This window comes from Eulemur rufifrons, chromosome 7 (assembly GCF_041146395.1).
Source record: "Eulemur rufifrons isolate Redbay chromosome 7, OSU_ERuf_1, whole genome shotgun sequence".
NCBI classification, from domain to species: domain Eukaryota; kingdom Metazoa; phylum Chordata; class Mammalia; order Primates; family Lemuridae; genus Eulemur; species Eulemur rufifrons.
In genome coordinates this window covers 217,931,473-217,947,969 of record NC_090989.1, presented here as the reverse complement: position 1 = coordinate 217,947,969, position 16,497 = coordinate 217,931,473, and the positions used below count along the sequence as shown (strand labels likewise).

Below are 16,497 nucleotides of genomic sequence, written 5' to 3'. Positions count from 1 at the left end.
TACATTTTATATGTTTCTTTTAAATGTTCTTTGGTATTTACATAACATTAAATGAAAACAAAAAATACTTTTTTCATTTGGTTGCCTAAATCTATTTAACCAAACAATTTTCTCATCTTTTTACCTTCTTATGCCAAATTACTCTCTAATTTCTGAACATAATAAGAAAGTTCAGAAGATATTATATTAATTATATCAATATTATAATAATAGTATAAATGTGGGAAGACTGAATGAAGATAATTAACATATCCACCACCTCAAATACTTACAATTTATTCCTTCTAACTGAAACATTGCACTCATTGACCAACATCTTCCCTTCCCCTTCCCCAACCCCCCCAGCCTATGGTCACTGTCATTCTACTCTATTTCGATGAGATTGGTTGTTTTCCATTCCACATATAAATAAGACCATGTAGTATGTGCCTTCCTGTGTCTGGTTTATTTCATCTAGCACTTTTCTATTCCAAATGTGGTACAGAGAACAGACGTCCACTTGGAAATGGCTAGGAATACAGAATCTCAGGACCTACCCAAGACCTACTGAATTGGAATCTGCCTTTTAACAAGTTCTTCAGAGGATCCATATGTACATTAAAATTTGAGAAACACTTGTAATTCTTCATCCTTGTAAGAATTTTCTCAGATCAGAAAAAAGTTCTCAAATATAACAATGACCATAATAGTTGTTCATCATTCCATCTTATGCAACCAGCATTTACTTAGATTATTTCCAAACTATTAGGCATTTAGACACTTCCACTTGTCTATACGAGAAACTTTTTGTGCTCAGAATATGTCTATGTCTTAGAAAGAAAACTTAGCATAAATTCCCCAAAGGAGAATTACAGGTCTGAGGGAATAATTACGTTTAAGGTTCTTGATACAAAATTATTTTCAGAAAGACTGTATCAATTTACATTCCTGTCAGTAGAGTATGACACAAAGGAACTATTTAAAGTGGCCATAATAAGTCATGCAAACTTATTATGTAGTAGAGCTGCAACAGTTTAAATACAAAATGATTTTCAGAAAGACTGTATCAATTTACATTCCTATCAGTAGAGTATGACACAAAGGAACTATTTAAAGTGGCCATAATAAGTCAGGCAAACTTATTATGTAGTAGAGCTGCAACAGTTTACAATTCACTGTCAACAGGTTAACAGTCTCACAGAACTTCCTTTCTAGTATTGACTCCTGGTCACTGGATGCTCCACAACCTCCCTCTCACCATACCTCAGAACTCATACCCAAACTGAACTTATTTTAGCACCTGCCCCACGAAAACTTTGACTCCTTCCTATACAACTAATATTGATGAATAGTACAACATAAATGCACCCAAGTCAGAAACCATGGAGTCATCCTAAAATGCCTGTTCTCTTAGTCCCACAATCAGTAAGCCCAGGATACAGTCTTTTTTTTTTTTTTTTTTTAAAGAGACAAGGTCTTGCGCTGTTGCCCAGCCTGCAGTGCAATGGTGCTATTATCATAGCTCACAGCAGCCTCAAATTTCTGGGCTCAAGCGATTGTCCCATCTCAGCCTCCTGAATAGCTGGGCCTACAGGAGTAGCTGGGGCTATAGGTGTGTGCCACCACTTCCAGCTAGTTTATTTTTGGGTAGAGAAGGGGTCTCATTATGTTGTCCAGGTTGGTCTTGTCCTTGGCCTCCCAAAGTGCTGGTATTACAGGTGTGAATCACTGAACCTAGCCCAGGATACTTTTTGAATCTACTTCATAAAACTATCAGCAAATTACCCCATCTTTAATGCTTTACCTCAAGCCCCATTATGTCTCTCAAAGATTACCGAGAGGCTTGTGTTTTTTTGTTTTTTTTTTTTTTGAGACAGAGTCTCGCTCTGTTGCCCAGGCTAGAGTGAGTGCCGTGGCGTCAGTCTAGCTCACAGCAACCTCAAACTCCTGGGCTTAAGCGATCCTACTGCCTCAGCCTCCTGAGTAGCTGGGACTACAGGCATGCACCACCATGCCCGGCTAATTTTTTGTATATATATATTTTAGTTGTCCATATAATTTCTCTCTATTTTTAGTAGAGATGGGGTCTCGCTCTTGCTCAGGCTGGTCTCGAACTCCTGACCTCGAGCGATCCACCCGCCTCGGCCTCCCAGAGTGCTAGGATTACAGGCGTGAGCCACCGCGCCCGGCCGAGAGGCTTGTTACTTAGGAGTACTGTTTCTCGTTGAATGCTGTCCCCAAACTAACTCCTCCCCCACCTCTCCATCCCTACCTGTAATAAGATGAATTCTTCTAAAAAACAAGTCTCATCTTTGTCACTACTGAATGTCCATATATTAGCATATGTAGAAAGCAAGTAATAAATGTTCAGTTATACTACCAAGGCACCGCCTATTGGTTCTCCGTGGAGACTACTTATTATCATGGTTGCAGGGGTTTGAGGTGAATTATGGATTGGTCAGAAGAACTGTCAATTACTGATACAGAAGTGAAGTAATCACACAGAGCAGGATGAGATGCAGCATATCTCTGGTTACTTAATGGTGTGCAAACCTGCTGGTAATACACCCACAGTCACTCTCCAATAAGTGAGGTCTTACCAAAGTTGAGAACATATTCCAACCCTAACTATACTACGTGGGGCTAACTTCATGATCCTGGAAATGTCTACACTATCAATATGCTTTAAGGCAGGGGTGGACAAACCAGCCCAATAGCTACTTGGTTGTTTTTGTAGACTCTTATTAGTACAGAGCCATGCCATTTATTTACAGATTACCTATGGTCGCTTTCACTCAAGGAAGTGCTGAATAGTTATAAGAGAGACCACATGGCCCTCAGAGCTTAAAATATTTATTGCTTGGCCCTTTTAAGAAACTGTACTGAAGCTACTTTAAAGGAATGTTTTACAAATATCAGATTTTGCTTGGTTCTGAACTAAGTCGCTACATCCTCTAGTGAAGCAGTCCCCAACCTTTTTGGCACCAGGGACCGGTTTCAATGGTCCAACGATTTTAGATTTCAGAACAGATTCTATCAAAATTTTATTGTGTAACTCTGGGTAAGCTGCTCACTTTTTTATATGCCTATCTTCTCACCTACAAAAATGAGCTCTAAATCTCAATATTTAAAATCTCATGCTAACCATTATTTACAAAATAGTAAACTTCTGAAAAGACCTTTGATTTTTCTGCTGGCTGCGGTGGCTCATGTCTGTAATCCTAGTACCCTGGAAGGCAGAGGTGAGAGGATTGCTTGAGCTCAAGACCAGCCTGAGCAAGAGTGAGACCCATCTCTACCCCACCCACCCACACACACACAGTAGAAATATTAGCCAGGTGTGATAACAAATGCCTGTAGTCCCAGCTACTTGGGAGGCTTAAGCAGGAGGAATGCTTGAGCCCAGGAGTTTGAGGTTGTAGCGTGCTATGATGACGCCACTGCACGCTACCCAGGGCGACAGAGTGAAACTCTAATCTTGAGAAAAATTTCAAAAAATAAAAATAAAAAAATAAGACCTTTCATTTTTCGACTATAGTATTTTTATGTGCTGAGACATCTTCAAAGTAAGAGTAGTTTTAAAGCTAATATTTTTGCTATTCAGTACAAATGGGCTATACCAATTTTTACCTTAATCAGAATGTTACCTAAGCAAAATCTGTAGGAATCACTACATTGGAACCATCAGAAAAAGAAAATAGTTATCAAAAGACATTTCTTGCCCTACAATCTTTGATCTAAGTCTCCCACATACTGACTAAAAGACATTTAGCAGTAAAACCAAACCCTCCAAAATTTAAAAGCACAGTGGGCCGGGCGCGGTGGCTCACGCCTGTAATCCTAGCACTCTGGGAGGCCGAGGTGGGCGGATCGTTTGAGCTCAGGAGTTCGAGACCAGCCTGAGCAAGAGCGAGACCCCATCTCTACTAAAAATAGAAAGAAATTATATGGACAGCTAAAAATATATATAGAAAAAATTAGCCGGGCATGGTGGTGCATGCCTGTAGTCCCAGCTACTAGGGAGGCTGAGACAGGAGGATCGCTTGAGCTCAGGAGTTTGAGGTTGCTGTGAGCTAGGCTGACGCCACGGCACTCACTCTAGCCTGGGCAACAGAGTGAGACTCTGTCAAAAAAAAAAAAAAAAAAAAAAAGCACAGTGGACCCTTAAACAACACAGAGGTTAGGGGTTCAGACCCCCCTGAAGCAGTCAAAAATCTGTGTATAATTTTTGACTCCCCCAAAACTTACCTACTAATAGCCTACTATTGACCAGAGAAGCCTTACCAATAACATAAACAATTAACACATATAGTTATATGTATTATATATTACATACTATAATCTTATAATAAACTATAGGAAAAAATTATGAAAATCATAATGAAGAGAAAATACATTTACAGTACTGTATTTATCAATACCATAAGTTTATGGTGTCTGTTTACAAGATGAGTTGTCTATCTGAAATGGAAGGCAACTGCAACTGCAGACCTTAATCTACAGTACATAAAAAGCAATTCAACTTTTTCTTGTAATTTCAGGACTTTGCTTCTTGGGAGCACTTCTAGCACCACTAGTGGACTTCACATGGGTCCCACGGTGTTACTTAAAGTTTACAGTATTGCACTAAACATGAAAAATATGCAAGAATCGCAAGAGATCACTTTTTATTGCGATACACAATTTACTGGAAAGACTAAGTTCTCACATGAAAATGATTAACATCACAGGTGTCTCAAGCAGATTCTGGCAACACTGGAGCTCACCACAACAACAGGAGGTGGCTACGAAATTATTACAGCAGTGCAGTATGTACTATAGTCAGTTTTATACAGTTATGATTTAATACTGCACCTTTATTTCTGTTTATATTACTGTCAACTGCAAATGGCTCTACGTAGTCTTTGTGTACATAGTTTTGATAAGTTTTAACTTAATACACCAGTATCTACATATATTTTATGCATTCATAACATACTTTTTCTTAATTATTTTCAATATTTCTAGGCTACATGATTCATCTTTGAGTTTTTTCAAATTGTTACAAATCTCCAAACATTTTTCCAATTTTTAAAGAAATCCACATGTAAGTAGACCTGTGAAGTTCAAACCCGTGTTATTCAAGGGTCAACTGTACAGTATCTAGGATGGGACTATCCATCACAACTTACTTCGATAGTGGAAGGGCTTTTGTCTGCACTGCCCAATACAGCAGACACTAGCCACATGTGACTGCTGAACACATGAAACATGGCTAGGGAAACTGAGAAACTGAATTTTAAATTCTATAAATTTTAATTAATTTAAGCTTAAATTTAGCCAGATATGATTAGTGGCTACAGTAATGGACAGCACAAGTCTAGACAATCACAAACTGTTGGAATGTAACAATCCACTATGTTTTCTGCTACCTAAGCTTTCCGTATCCCTAGCCTTTAAGTGACATTTTTAAAAGCATATTTTTGATGTTATATTAAGTCCAAGGATTTGAAGTGTTTCAAGAGAATAAAAGCAAATAAATGTAATGTTTTTTAAAATGAAATTTCCTTAATTTAACATTAAACTGGTAAAGAAGAGAGTACAAGAAGCAGTATCACAACCAATAGAATTATGTGCACAAGAACACTTTTCTAAATTGGTCCTAATATATTAAAACTGAGTACAATTATATACATTTAACTAAATGAGTCCACTATATTTCCAAAACATTTCCCAATATTCTTTCTAGATTTTGCAAGAGTAAAATGTATCAGACTTTTCTGCACCTACCACTCTTAGCTATCTGATGTCAGCTGTTTTCCCTCACTGTATGGTTCTTCCAGGTTCTTGCACCAAAATCACTTCTCAGATGGTCTGCATCCCTCCCTCCCTCTGTTGCTGCTAAACCTGGAGAAATAAAATATCCAAACTACCAATTCTCTTTGGCTCTGCATAAGTACTGGTCTCTATTCCAGGGTATAATTAGTAAATTATTTCATCAAAATATATGAACTTCAAAACTTCCTGTCACAAATGTAATCAAGATTCTAAATAACCTTAAATTTTATTAAACAAGCTTCTACAATCAGACTACTAACAAACTTGTTTATTTGTCAAAACACTGATAGACTATTTGGGAATGATAAATGTATTTCTTTGCTACTATTTGTTTTATGTGTTAAAAATAGAGCTTCAACAACATATGTCAAGTACTGGTGTGGCATAAAAACAAATATGGCTCAAAAGCAAACCTAAGAGCACAGGTTTACCTGAGTAGGAGGTCATATCTGTCTGATTCCAATTGCAGACTCAGAACACAGCCACTGGCGGACTTTCATTATCTCTTACTTGAATAAAAGTGTTATCTTTACTGGAAAATGTAATCGATTTATTTATCTGAAATGTATTTCAGATCTTGGAATTCTAACTTTGTGAGTAAGCTATTTTAACATCTATCCAGAAAAAACGAGGAAGTTAGAAAGTTGTTTAAGAATGAGGTAACATACTTAAAGATCCTACCACCAAGCCCAGCCTACGGGGAGAATTCGATACATATTTGCATTATAAAGAACACTAAGGCGGCTCTTACGGTGCCTCCTTTCGCTTCCCTCCTTAATAATTAGCAACTTTTCGAATATCCGGACCACCTCTGCCCTTAAAGATACAGAGCGGCAACATTCAATCGCTCACCACAAACGTACATGTACATTCACAGCGCAAAGGAGAGTGGGGTGGAAATCTTAAACTGCTCCTAAGAACTGGCAACAGTTTGGGAAAATACATCCTCCAGCATCCCACGTGTAGGTGAACTTGGGCTCAGCTTGGAGAACATCGACAAAACACACCAACCAAGCCCAGCACTGACGATTTTACCATCATCATTTTATATCTGAAATTGTGAAAGCAATTCTCAGGTCACCCCCACCAGCTTCAAAACCAAACCTTTACCAAGGGATGGAAGGCAAGAAAACTAATTTGATCCTGAGGTCAGAAGACACGAGGATGAGCAGCAGACGGCGCGGCAGGCACGCGGGTGTGCATGCCGGGAGGGGTTGAGGGTGGTGCGAGGTGACTCGCGGGGCTCCGAGGACAACTCAGGCTGCCGGTTCGGGACGCCCTGGAGGCGTGGCAGCCGGAGGGCGAGCGCGACAGGCGCCACCGTTCCGGCTGGTCCGCCGCAACCAGCGGGCGCCCCGACGGGCTGGGCCGGGGTCCGCCACGGGCTCCTTACCCGTAGTAGCGGAAGGCATTAATGATCTTCCAGAAGTGCTCGCGCTCGAGCCTCTCCTCCTCCTCCTCGGTGCTGCGCGCGGCCGCCACCACCGCCGAAACCGCCGCAGCCGAGCCCAAACGCCCGGCGAACTGCACTTCCACCTCCTCGCTCCTACTGCGGCCGCCGCCGCCTCCCCCGCAACCCTCCGGCAGCTGAGAGACCGGCGGCGGAGGGCGCCGCCGTCGCTGCATCGCAGCCGCGGCCCTGGGCCTGGCTCGCTTGCGTCTCGCCGCGATTGAAAGCGTGGTGGCGGCTGCTTGGCCTTCCTCTAGACGGCGCCCGCCGCGGACATGCACCCAGCTCGCGGCGCGCTCCGCCCCCGCCACCCTCAAGCCTCCATCGGTGCCGGGCTCCGCCAGGTCTTCGGGGCTCCCGGAAACAGCGCGCATGCGTCTGCGAGTGTACGACCGAGAGCCCCGGCCGCCAGCGCTCATTTGCTGCCGGGCTTCGGCGACGGCGCGCTGACGTCAGGACGGCGCTTCCAGGGGCGGGGCTAGGGACCCCGTGTGGGGGCGAAGGAGGAGCTCCTTGGCAGGGTGGGGCTGGCACAGCTGGCACCTGTGAGTGGCCGCGTGGGTGGGGCTTAGCTTGCGAGTGCTGGATTGTGGAACACGAGGCTGAACCTAAGCTAAGGCACTGGCAATGGAAGGAAAAACAGAAAGTTCAGCTTTGATGAATTCGGAATTTTTATTTCATAAAGTGTAAAAGGAAAGTCTTGCATTCACTCCAACTTAAGTTTTAATTCACTTCCTAAGTAAGTTTCTAATTAACGGGGGTACTATCATCTTTCCGGTCTTTAGGGGCTTGCAAAAGTCCTAATGGCGCTCTCACTGGTGATGGCAGCAGATGGAAAATGCAGGAACCTAACTCTATCCAGTTTGTGTACTTGGCAAGTCCATAACACCTCCCGCGTCTAAGGGTGGCCCTTTGCAATGCCCAACCTGACCTAACCTCTTATCTTTTTCGCCTATATTCATTCACTTTTTGCCTCATTTCTCTCCGTGCTCAGAGCTAAAATGGCTGCCCTACCCGCATTTTAATGTTATTTTCTGTAAGTAACTCATTCCGCGCAATTTAATCCACCGTCCAGCAAATCAGTCTTACAAAATAATTATAAAAGGGAAAGATTGTTTTTATTCGGAATAGTTAGATATGCCTAGGGAACCACAGAGTCTGTTTAAAAATATATAATCATTGAAAATGAAGTGACTTCATATTTTCTTAATTCCAATTAATAACTGAAATAAAGGCAATACTAAAAAATACTGATTATTTTAGGAAGTGATGCACGGCCCTGAGCAGGTGACCACCCTGCCCCCACCTTTCACGCTGTCCTGCCCGCAGGTGCTTGTGGCCACTGTGCCCAGAGGGAGGCAGGCGGCAGAGGCCAGCAATGCCTGGGAAACTCCTCTGGGGGAACACTATGAAGCTGGAAGCACCCTTGGAGGAATCGAGAGCCAGAGGAAGAGGCAAAAGAGCTTTATGGATATCGGAATTTCAGATGAGGGATTATGGAAGTACAGACTTTCCTTATGGGGTTGTTATGAAAATTTAAACAAGATTAGCAGAAAACACATTACACAATGCTTGAGTGACAGAAGGAAGTCAAAGCACCATTATGAATTAGAGGAGAATTGCTGATAACCTGGATGTTGTTCCCAAGCCCAAAAAAGCTAAAATGAAAGAGAAGCTAAGTGGAGACACTGAAGAAGGATTTAATGGACTTTTAGATGAATTCTCTAAATCACATAAGTCAAGAAGAAAAGATCTATCAAATGGAGATATTTATAAATATTAAAAAAATCAAAGTGAGAATCATCCTTAGATAGTTCTATTCATGAATCAAGTGATAATAAACTAAAGGAGACCCTAATACATGAACAGAAAGAAGCCTTCTGCAATTTCCCTATTTCTGAAGAGACTATAAAGCTTCTCACAGGTCAAGGGGTAACATATCTCTTTCCTATTCAAATTAAGATCTTTGGTCTTGTATATGAAGGAAAAGGTTTAATAATTGCTCAAGCATGAACAAGAACAGAAAAGACATTCTCTTTTGCCATTCCCTTGATTTAAAGACTCCAAAGAAATCAAGAAACAATTACTAAAAAGCCACTCACCAAAGGTATTGGTTTTGGCTCCCACAAGGGAACTGGCAAACCAAACGGACAAAGACGTCAAAGATATACTAGGAAACAGTGTGGTGTTATTTTTTTGGTGGAGCAACATGTCAAAACCAAATTAATCATATTCAAAATGATATTGACATCTTGGTTGGGACACTTGGTCATATCAAAGATCACCTGCAAAGTGGTTGATTGGATGTTTTTCAAGTGTGCCATCCTGTGCTTGATGAAGTGATTCAAATGTTAGATTTAGGTTTTGCTGAACAAGTTGAAGATATTATTCCTGAATCCTACAAAATTGATTCTGAATACAATCCCCAGACTTAGGTTTTTTCTGCAACTTGCCCACAGTGGGTATACAAAGTTGCAAAAAAATTACATGAAATCCAGGTATGAACAGGTTGGCCTTGTTGGAAAAATGACTCAAAAGTCTGCAACTACTGTGGAACATTTGGCCATCCAGTGTCATTGGTCTCAGAAGCCAGCAGTTATTGGAGATGTCCTTCAAATCTACAGTGCGTCTAAAGGGAGGGCTATTATTTTCTGTGAGACCAAGAAGAATGTAACTGAAATGGCTATGAATCCACACACAAAGCAGAATGCTCAGTGTTTACATGGTGACATTGCACAGTTACAAAGAGAAATTACACTGAAAGGTTTCAAAGAAGGTAGTTTTAAAATTTTGGTGGCAACCAGCATGGCTGCCATGGTTTGGAGATTCCTGAGGTTGACCTGGTGATTCAAAGTTCTGCTCCTCAGGATGTTAAGTCCTATATCCATCACTCTGGATGCACAGGTAGAGCTGGCCAGACAGGGATTTGTATATGTTTTTATCAACCAAAAGAAAGAGGTCAACTAAGATATGTGGAACAAAAGGCAGGTATTAGTTTTAAACATGTATGTGGTTTCTTCTACAATGGATTTAGTTAAATCTAAAAATATGGATACCATCAGGTCTCTGGCTTTGATTCTTATGCTGCTGTTGATTTTTTCCGACCATCAGCTCAGAGAAAGAGGCAGTGGCTGCAACATTAGCCCACATTTCTGGTGCATCCAGCTTTATTAGCATCACACTCTAACCAACTGTGCCAACCAGCCACCTTGCACCCAGCTTTAAACCACAGTCTTTGATCACCTCTGATAAGGGGTTTGTGACCATGACTCTGGAAAGCCTAGAGTAAATACAAGATGTTAGTTGTCCTTGAAAAGAATTTAACAGCTGAATAGCAATGTTGTGTCCCAGATTACCAGAATGTGCCTCCTAGAAGGAAATACAGGTGTTTACTTAGAAGTTCCTACAACCAAGTCAGAAAGATTACAGGTAGAGTGGCATGATCCAGACTGGATACTCTCAGTGCTGGCCAAACTACTTAAAATTGAAGAATATTATGATGGAAATACATATTCTAGTTCCAGACAGAGAAGTGGCTGGTCAGGTGGCTCGTTGGCCCGGTCAGGTGGTTGATCTGGTGGCCAGTCAGGTAGAGGGAGTTGACAGGGGAGTTGCTCAGGATGTTGACAAGGTGGTAGAAGATGGAAATGGGAATGCAATTGATCAGAAGCGGGGACCACAAACAAGTTTTGACTGGGTATTGGATAGTTAATCTACCCATATGAGCTTGCCTATTTCTGCCTAATCATGTGCATTATCCACTAGAAGTTAAGTCATCATAGTTGAGCTATGTGTCTGCTATTTGCAAAGAAGTTGGTCATATTTTATTGAAAAGTATTTCACAAGAATGATTGTAAACAAATCTACTTATCCAGTTATACCTTAGAATAAAAAAAAAACCTCCTTTTGTTGTCTATTTTATTTAAAAACTGATAATGTTATCATTACATTTTTATACAAGACTTTCCTAAATTTTTAGTCTATTTACTTATAGTAATGCAGTTATACATGATTCAAATTTTTTTTAAAAACTGCAAAGGATTACAAATATGAATTGTTTCTTTACCCCTGTCCCTAGCCAACTGTATTTCCTGTCTAGACACAATATGCCAATTCCTTGCCTGTTCTTCCAGATTTCCTACCTAATGCCTATTTTTCTTAGAGACTAGTGTTTTTGGAAGTTATATGTTATATAAATTGGCCTCATATTAACTGTTACTAATACTGTTTTCAGGTACACACACACAAGTTATACATTTGTGACATGTATATAGGCATGAATGACCTCATTGATACAGGCCAGCATGTCATGGATAAAGATAATAAGCTGCATACTTTTTAATATCCTAGGAAGTATCATAAACATGTTCAAGTTAATTTCATAGGTAGAGGTTTGTTTGGTTCTGTCTCATAATTTGGTGAGTCTTAGAGTTTGTGTCATTAAGGTGCTCAACTTTAAACTCAATTGTCATTTTACAAGTAACGAATCTGGGGAAAACAGAGATAGTAAGTGGATCTTCATGCACCCAACCAGGTCTTGTGCATCAATTTTATCAATATTCAGTTATGACTGCAACTGTGCTTTTAAAATATTTTGCCATCTAACATTCGTTTATCACTTAATATTTTTCAAATTGTTTTCCCTATTTTATCATCTTATTTGTTCCTTATCTCAACTCTGTGAACTAGGTGTTATTATTATTATTTGCCTTTAACAAATGAAGAAACAGACTCAGAGAAGTTAATTTTCCTGCCCACATACACCTAAATAGAAGAGTTGAAGTTCATTCATTCTTGTCAACAAATATGTTGATTGCTTACTATGTTTCTTACACTGAGCTGAAGGTAGCTAGAAGCTAGTGAAAGTATGAACTTTTTATTCTAGATTTGCCATTTAGTAACTCTGTGATCTATTTGAAAAGTTACTTGAAGTCTCGATTATATCATTTCTAAAATATGCATTGTACCCTTTTCACAGGGTCATTGGGAGGAATAAATGAAATAAAGGATGATAAATTGCCTGGTAGATTGGCTCAATGTTAGCTTTCTTCCCTCATTTCAGATGTCTTTATATTTATTTATTTATTTACTTATTTATTGACAGAGTCTCACTTTGTCACCCTGGCTAGAGTGTGGTGGCATCATCATAGCTCACAGCAACCTCAAACTCCTGGGCTCAAGTGATCCTCCTGCCTCAGCCTCTTGAGTAGCTGGGATTGCAGGTGCATGCCACCATGCCCAGCTAATTTTTCTATTTTTGGTAAAAACCAGGTCTGATTTATGTGTGTGTATGTGTGTATGTGTGTGTGTGTGTATGTTTATTTATTTAGAGATATAGCCTTGCTCTGTAGCCTTGGGTAGAGTGCAGTGGTATCATCGTAGCTCACTGCAACCTCAAACTCCTGGGCTCAAGCAATCCTCCTGCCTCAGCCTCCTAAGTAGCTGTGACTACAGGCATGTGCCACCACAACAGGCTAATTTTTTTCTATTTTTAGTAGAGAGGAGATCTCGCTCTTACTCAGGCTGGTCTTGAACTCCTGAGCTCAAGCAATCGTCCCATCTCTGCCTCCTAAAGTGCTAGGATTACAGGACTTGGCTAGATGTCTTTAGAATAAATTTTTAGCCTTGTTTTAAAACAGTTTTCTTAGGACTTCCTTACCTAACTCCTTTGCAGTGAGTTTCCTGTATAGATGTCTTCCCAAACCATGGAATCATTTTATGCTTAAAGCTTTGGAATGTTTTCATCAGAAGGAGGTCAATTAATCTTCAGGAATTAATAATAAAAAGGCGGCCAGGTGGGGTGGCTCACTCCTGTAATCCTAACACTCTGGAAGGCCAAGGCTGGCAGATCATTTGAGCTCAGGAGTTGGAGACCAGCCTGAGCAAGAGCAAGACCCCGTCTCTACTAAAAAAAATAGAAAGAAATTAGCTGGACAACTAAAACTATATAGAAAAAATTAGCCGGGCATGGTGGCGCATGCCTGTAGTCCCAGCTACTTGGGAGGTTGAGGCAGTAGGATTGCTTGAGCCCAGGAGTTTCAGGTTGCTGTGAGCTAGGCTAATGCCATGGCACTCTAGCCCGGGCAACAGAGTAAGACTCTGTCTCAAAAAAAATAAAAAACAATAATAATAAAGAAGCATCATCATGCTTTCTTTAACTATTCTAAAGAATTGTTAGTTAAGTAGTTAAAGCTCAGCATTCATACATTGCTGATGGGAATATGAAATGGTACAGCCACTCTGAAAAAGAGGGCTAAGCAGGTTTGGTGTGTATTGGTTACCAACTTCTCTGGTCTGGTAAGAAAGAATATCCTTATATACAAATTACACAAAGTGGATTGATTCTTTACAGATAGGAAGCAAGGGACAACAGAAGCATAAAATTCATTGCAAGCCAGTCACCCAAGGCTTAGGAAAGTTGCCCTGGGAGGATGGAGTCTCATCTGCATGTGCCCTACTTGCACTGCAGCTGAGTGACCCTGAAAAGCAGATCACTTCCGGTTTTGTATCCTGGGGACAACATGACATGGTGGGCTGAGATGACAAACACGGGGACTGGAACAGAGCCTGAGCTGGTCCAGCCAGTCCTGCATCTCAGGATATTGCATTTTTAGCACATTCTGTACTTATTGTTGAGAACTACAAGTGAGAAAAGTTGCAGCACTGGGTCAGTCCAAGGCCAGCGGAGAACTGTCATGCAGAGTATAGCCATTTCTTACAAAACTGAACACGTACTTAGCATACAACCCAGCAGTTGCACTCTTAGACATTTATCCCAGACAAATGAAAACATATGTACCTACAAAAGCCTGTACATAAAAGTTTACAGTAGCTTGGGAGCTCTCTAAAGCATTACTGGTTCAGGGTGTCCCCCTTCCCTCCAAAAAGAGTTCCTAGCAGCTTTGTTAGGTAGATAATAAGGGACCTCCAGCTCTCCTAGGGACAAAAGCAGGCTCCTCGCCTTGGTGCTGCCCCACCTTGATCCTGCCCCAGGCCTACTATATGTCTTTTCATCTTCAACAGTCTCTGCTTTCCTTTTGCCCTTTCTTTTTATTATACCATTTTTTGTTTGTTTTGAGACAACTGGATCATTTGACCTGCAGAATATCCCACATTTTGTATTTGGCTGATCATTTCCCCATGGCATCATGTCTTGCTTCTTTTACTCAATATTACAAGGATTTGTCCACATTGTTGTAAATAGCTATAGTTTATCTATTTTCATAGTATGAGGTATTCCTTGGACAAATATATCACTATTTTTTTTTTTTTTACTTTTTCACTCCCTTATTTTATGCAAAATATCACTATTTTTTATTAGAGGTATCTTACCTTTTTCATACACACCCCAGCTTTCTTAACCATTTCTGTTTTTCTTCAGGGCATTAGAACTACATTGCATAACTTATTGGGCATATAGTGGGTATTTTATTCAATTGTCTTGAGGGCAAGAATCAAGTCTCTTTGTATCTCCTATACTCCTTCTATATAGTAAGTACTAATATATGTTGTTCAACTTGCTTAATTTCAATTTTCTTCTTAACGGTGAATTTGGCAAAGAACTTTCTTTTATCATTAAGATTCTGTTGAAAGCTACTCAACCTGGGCCATGATTTTTAGTTGCAGACAAGAGAATCCACCCTAGGTAGTTTAAGCAAAAAAATGATTTATTAAAAGAAATTAGGCACACACAGCTTCCAGGAAGACCTGGGAACCAAGCTTGACTGCCACACAGGAACAAGACAGCAGCCATACCCATTGTTAGTTGTTTCAAAGGAAACTGTTTTAATGGACAGCAAGGAAACTGCTGCCCACTATTCATCCCTTACAGTGTTAAGTACCAGACAATAAGACCTGTACTGTAACTATCATAGAAGAACCAGATGCTTCTGCCATAAAATCCAGTTTCCCTATATGTTGCCACCTTCTCACTTCTCCTTCCAAGTTGAAACCTCAGTTATGAGGGAATATGGAGATGGAGTTTTTAGCTTTCTAACTTCTAAAGTAGAGGAAAGCGTGCTAGAAAGTGGAAGGAGGTAGATGGTGTTCAGTGAGCTAGCGTATCTGCCAGAGTGACTACATGTGTGTCACTGATTAACATTATGGCGAACACTGGCTGGATGGGGCCGAGTGAGAAGGGGTATTGTGGTATGGGAGCAGGAACGCCAGATTTGGCTTATGATGTTGATCATAACTAGGTGTGTGACGTTGGGCAAGTCATTTAACCTACCTGGAATCAGTGTCCTCATATAGACAAAGAAACAATTGCACTATTCTTAAAGGATCCTTCTACCTTGAATAGTCTATGATTCAAAGATAATTTGACAGGTAATATCCTTTGATTTCAACATTTTCTTCAGGAAAAAAATGTTCTGTTAGCAATATTTATATCTGAAATTTTCTATATTTAGTTGGTTCTTTTCTACTCTCAAGGTGCATATTAAATTATTTTCTAAAACTCCTTACTATCTAGCATGGGATACTTACATACCATTTCCAAAGCTGGTTTTTCCACAGGTATACAATTGATGAACATGATGAATTGAAGAGAAGGAAATTCCGTGTTCTATGATCAGAACAGGAAGTTGCAAATTGTTCTTCCACTCTAAGTCAGATGCTTAACAAAAAAATCTCTTAATTTTCGCAGCCACACCAACAAAGTTACTCCCTCATTATCCTCGAGGATGTTTCATAATCAATAAGTGTTTGTAAATAAAGGCTTTGAAATCTGCAGCTCTGCTCATCTGTTAATCCTAAGTATATTTTTATTAGCCTCACATTCCCCAGGTGGATGCCTCATTGAAGCTTTGTAATTATATGTTGATTTTAACTTACCTTTTAACTAACTACTTTGTTTGTTAGACTGTATGCTCTTTGAGACAGGAGACATATCTATTTTGTTCATGCCTGTATCCCCAACATCTAGCACAGTGTTTGGCATGTGAAGATTTTCTATAACCAGTTTGTGGAATAAATAAATGAATTTACAAATGCCATGCATGGCACTAAGCACTGTAATACATCATTGCATATAACAATACTTAAAATAGTATTATTTTTTTTTACAGATGGGAACACTGTAATTTAGGGATGTTAAGTGGCTCTATCAAAGTCATACAGCTATTAAATGGTAAAGCCCATATTTGAAAGCAGGTCTACAAAGCCGAAGAAACTATTAACAACCGGATCTACTGAAGTTGGTCGTGTCTCTCTTTAAGTAAGTTTCATGAAGTACTTCTACTTTTGGAAAT

General features: G+C 40.2%; 1 protein-coding gene and 1 pseudogene across 1 annotated transcript in view; one reads left to right on the top strand and one right to left on the bottom strand.

The window, feature by feature from the left end:
* The window catches only part of CARNMT1 (carnosine N-methyltransferase 1), a 44,914-nt gene extending 37,277 nt beyond the window's left edge, over positions 1–7,637 (bottom strand). Inside the window, exon 1 of the mRNA XM_069474114.1 lies at positions 7,190–7,637. Within this exon, the coding sequence (XP_069330215.1) occupies positions 7,190–7,620 (431 nt within the window). The 5' untranslated portion in view covers positions 7,621–7,637. The remainder of the gene's footprint in view (positions 1–7,189) is intronic.
* Positions 7,638–8,624: 987 nt separating this feature from the next.
* Positions 8,625–10,909, top strand: LOC138385945 (ATP-dependent RNA helicase DDX50 pseudogene; annotated as a pseudogene).
* The last annotated feature ends 5,588 nt before the right edge of the window (positions 10,910–16,497 follow it).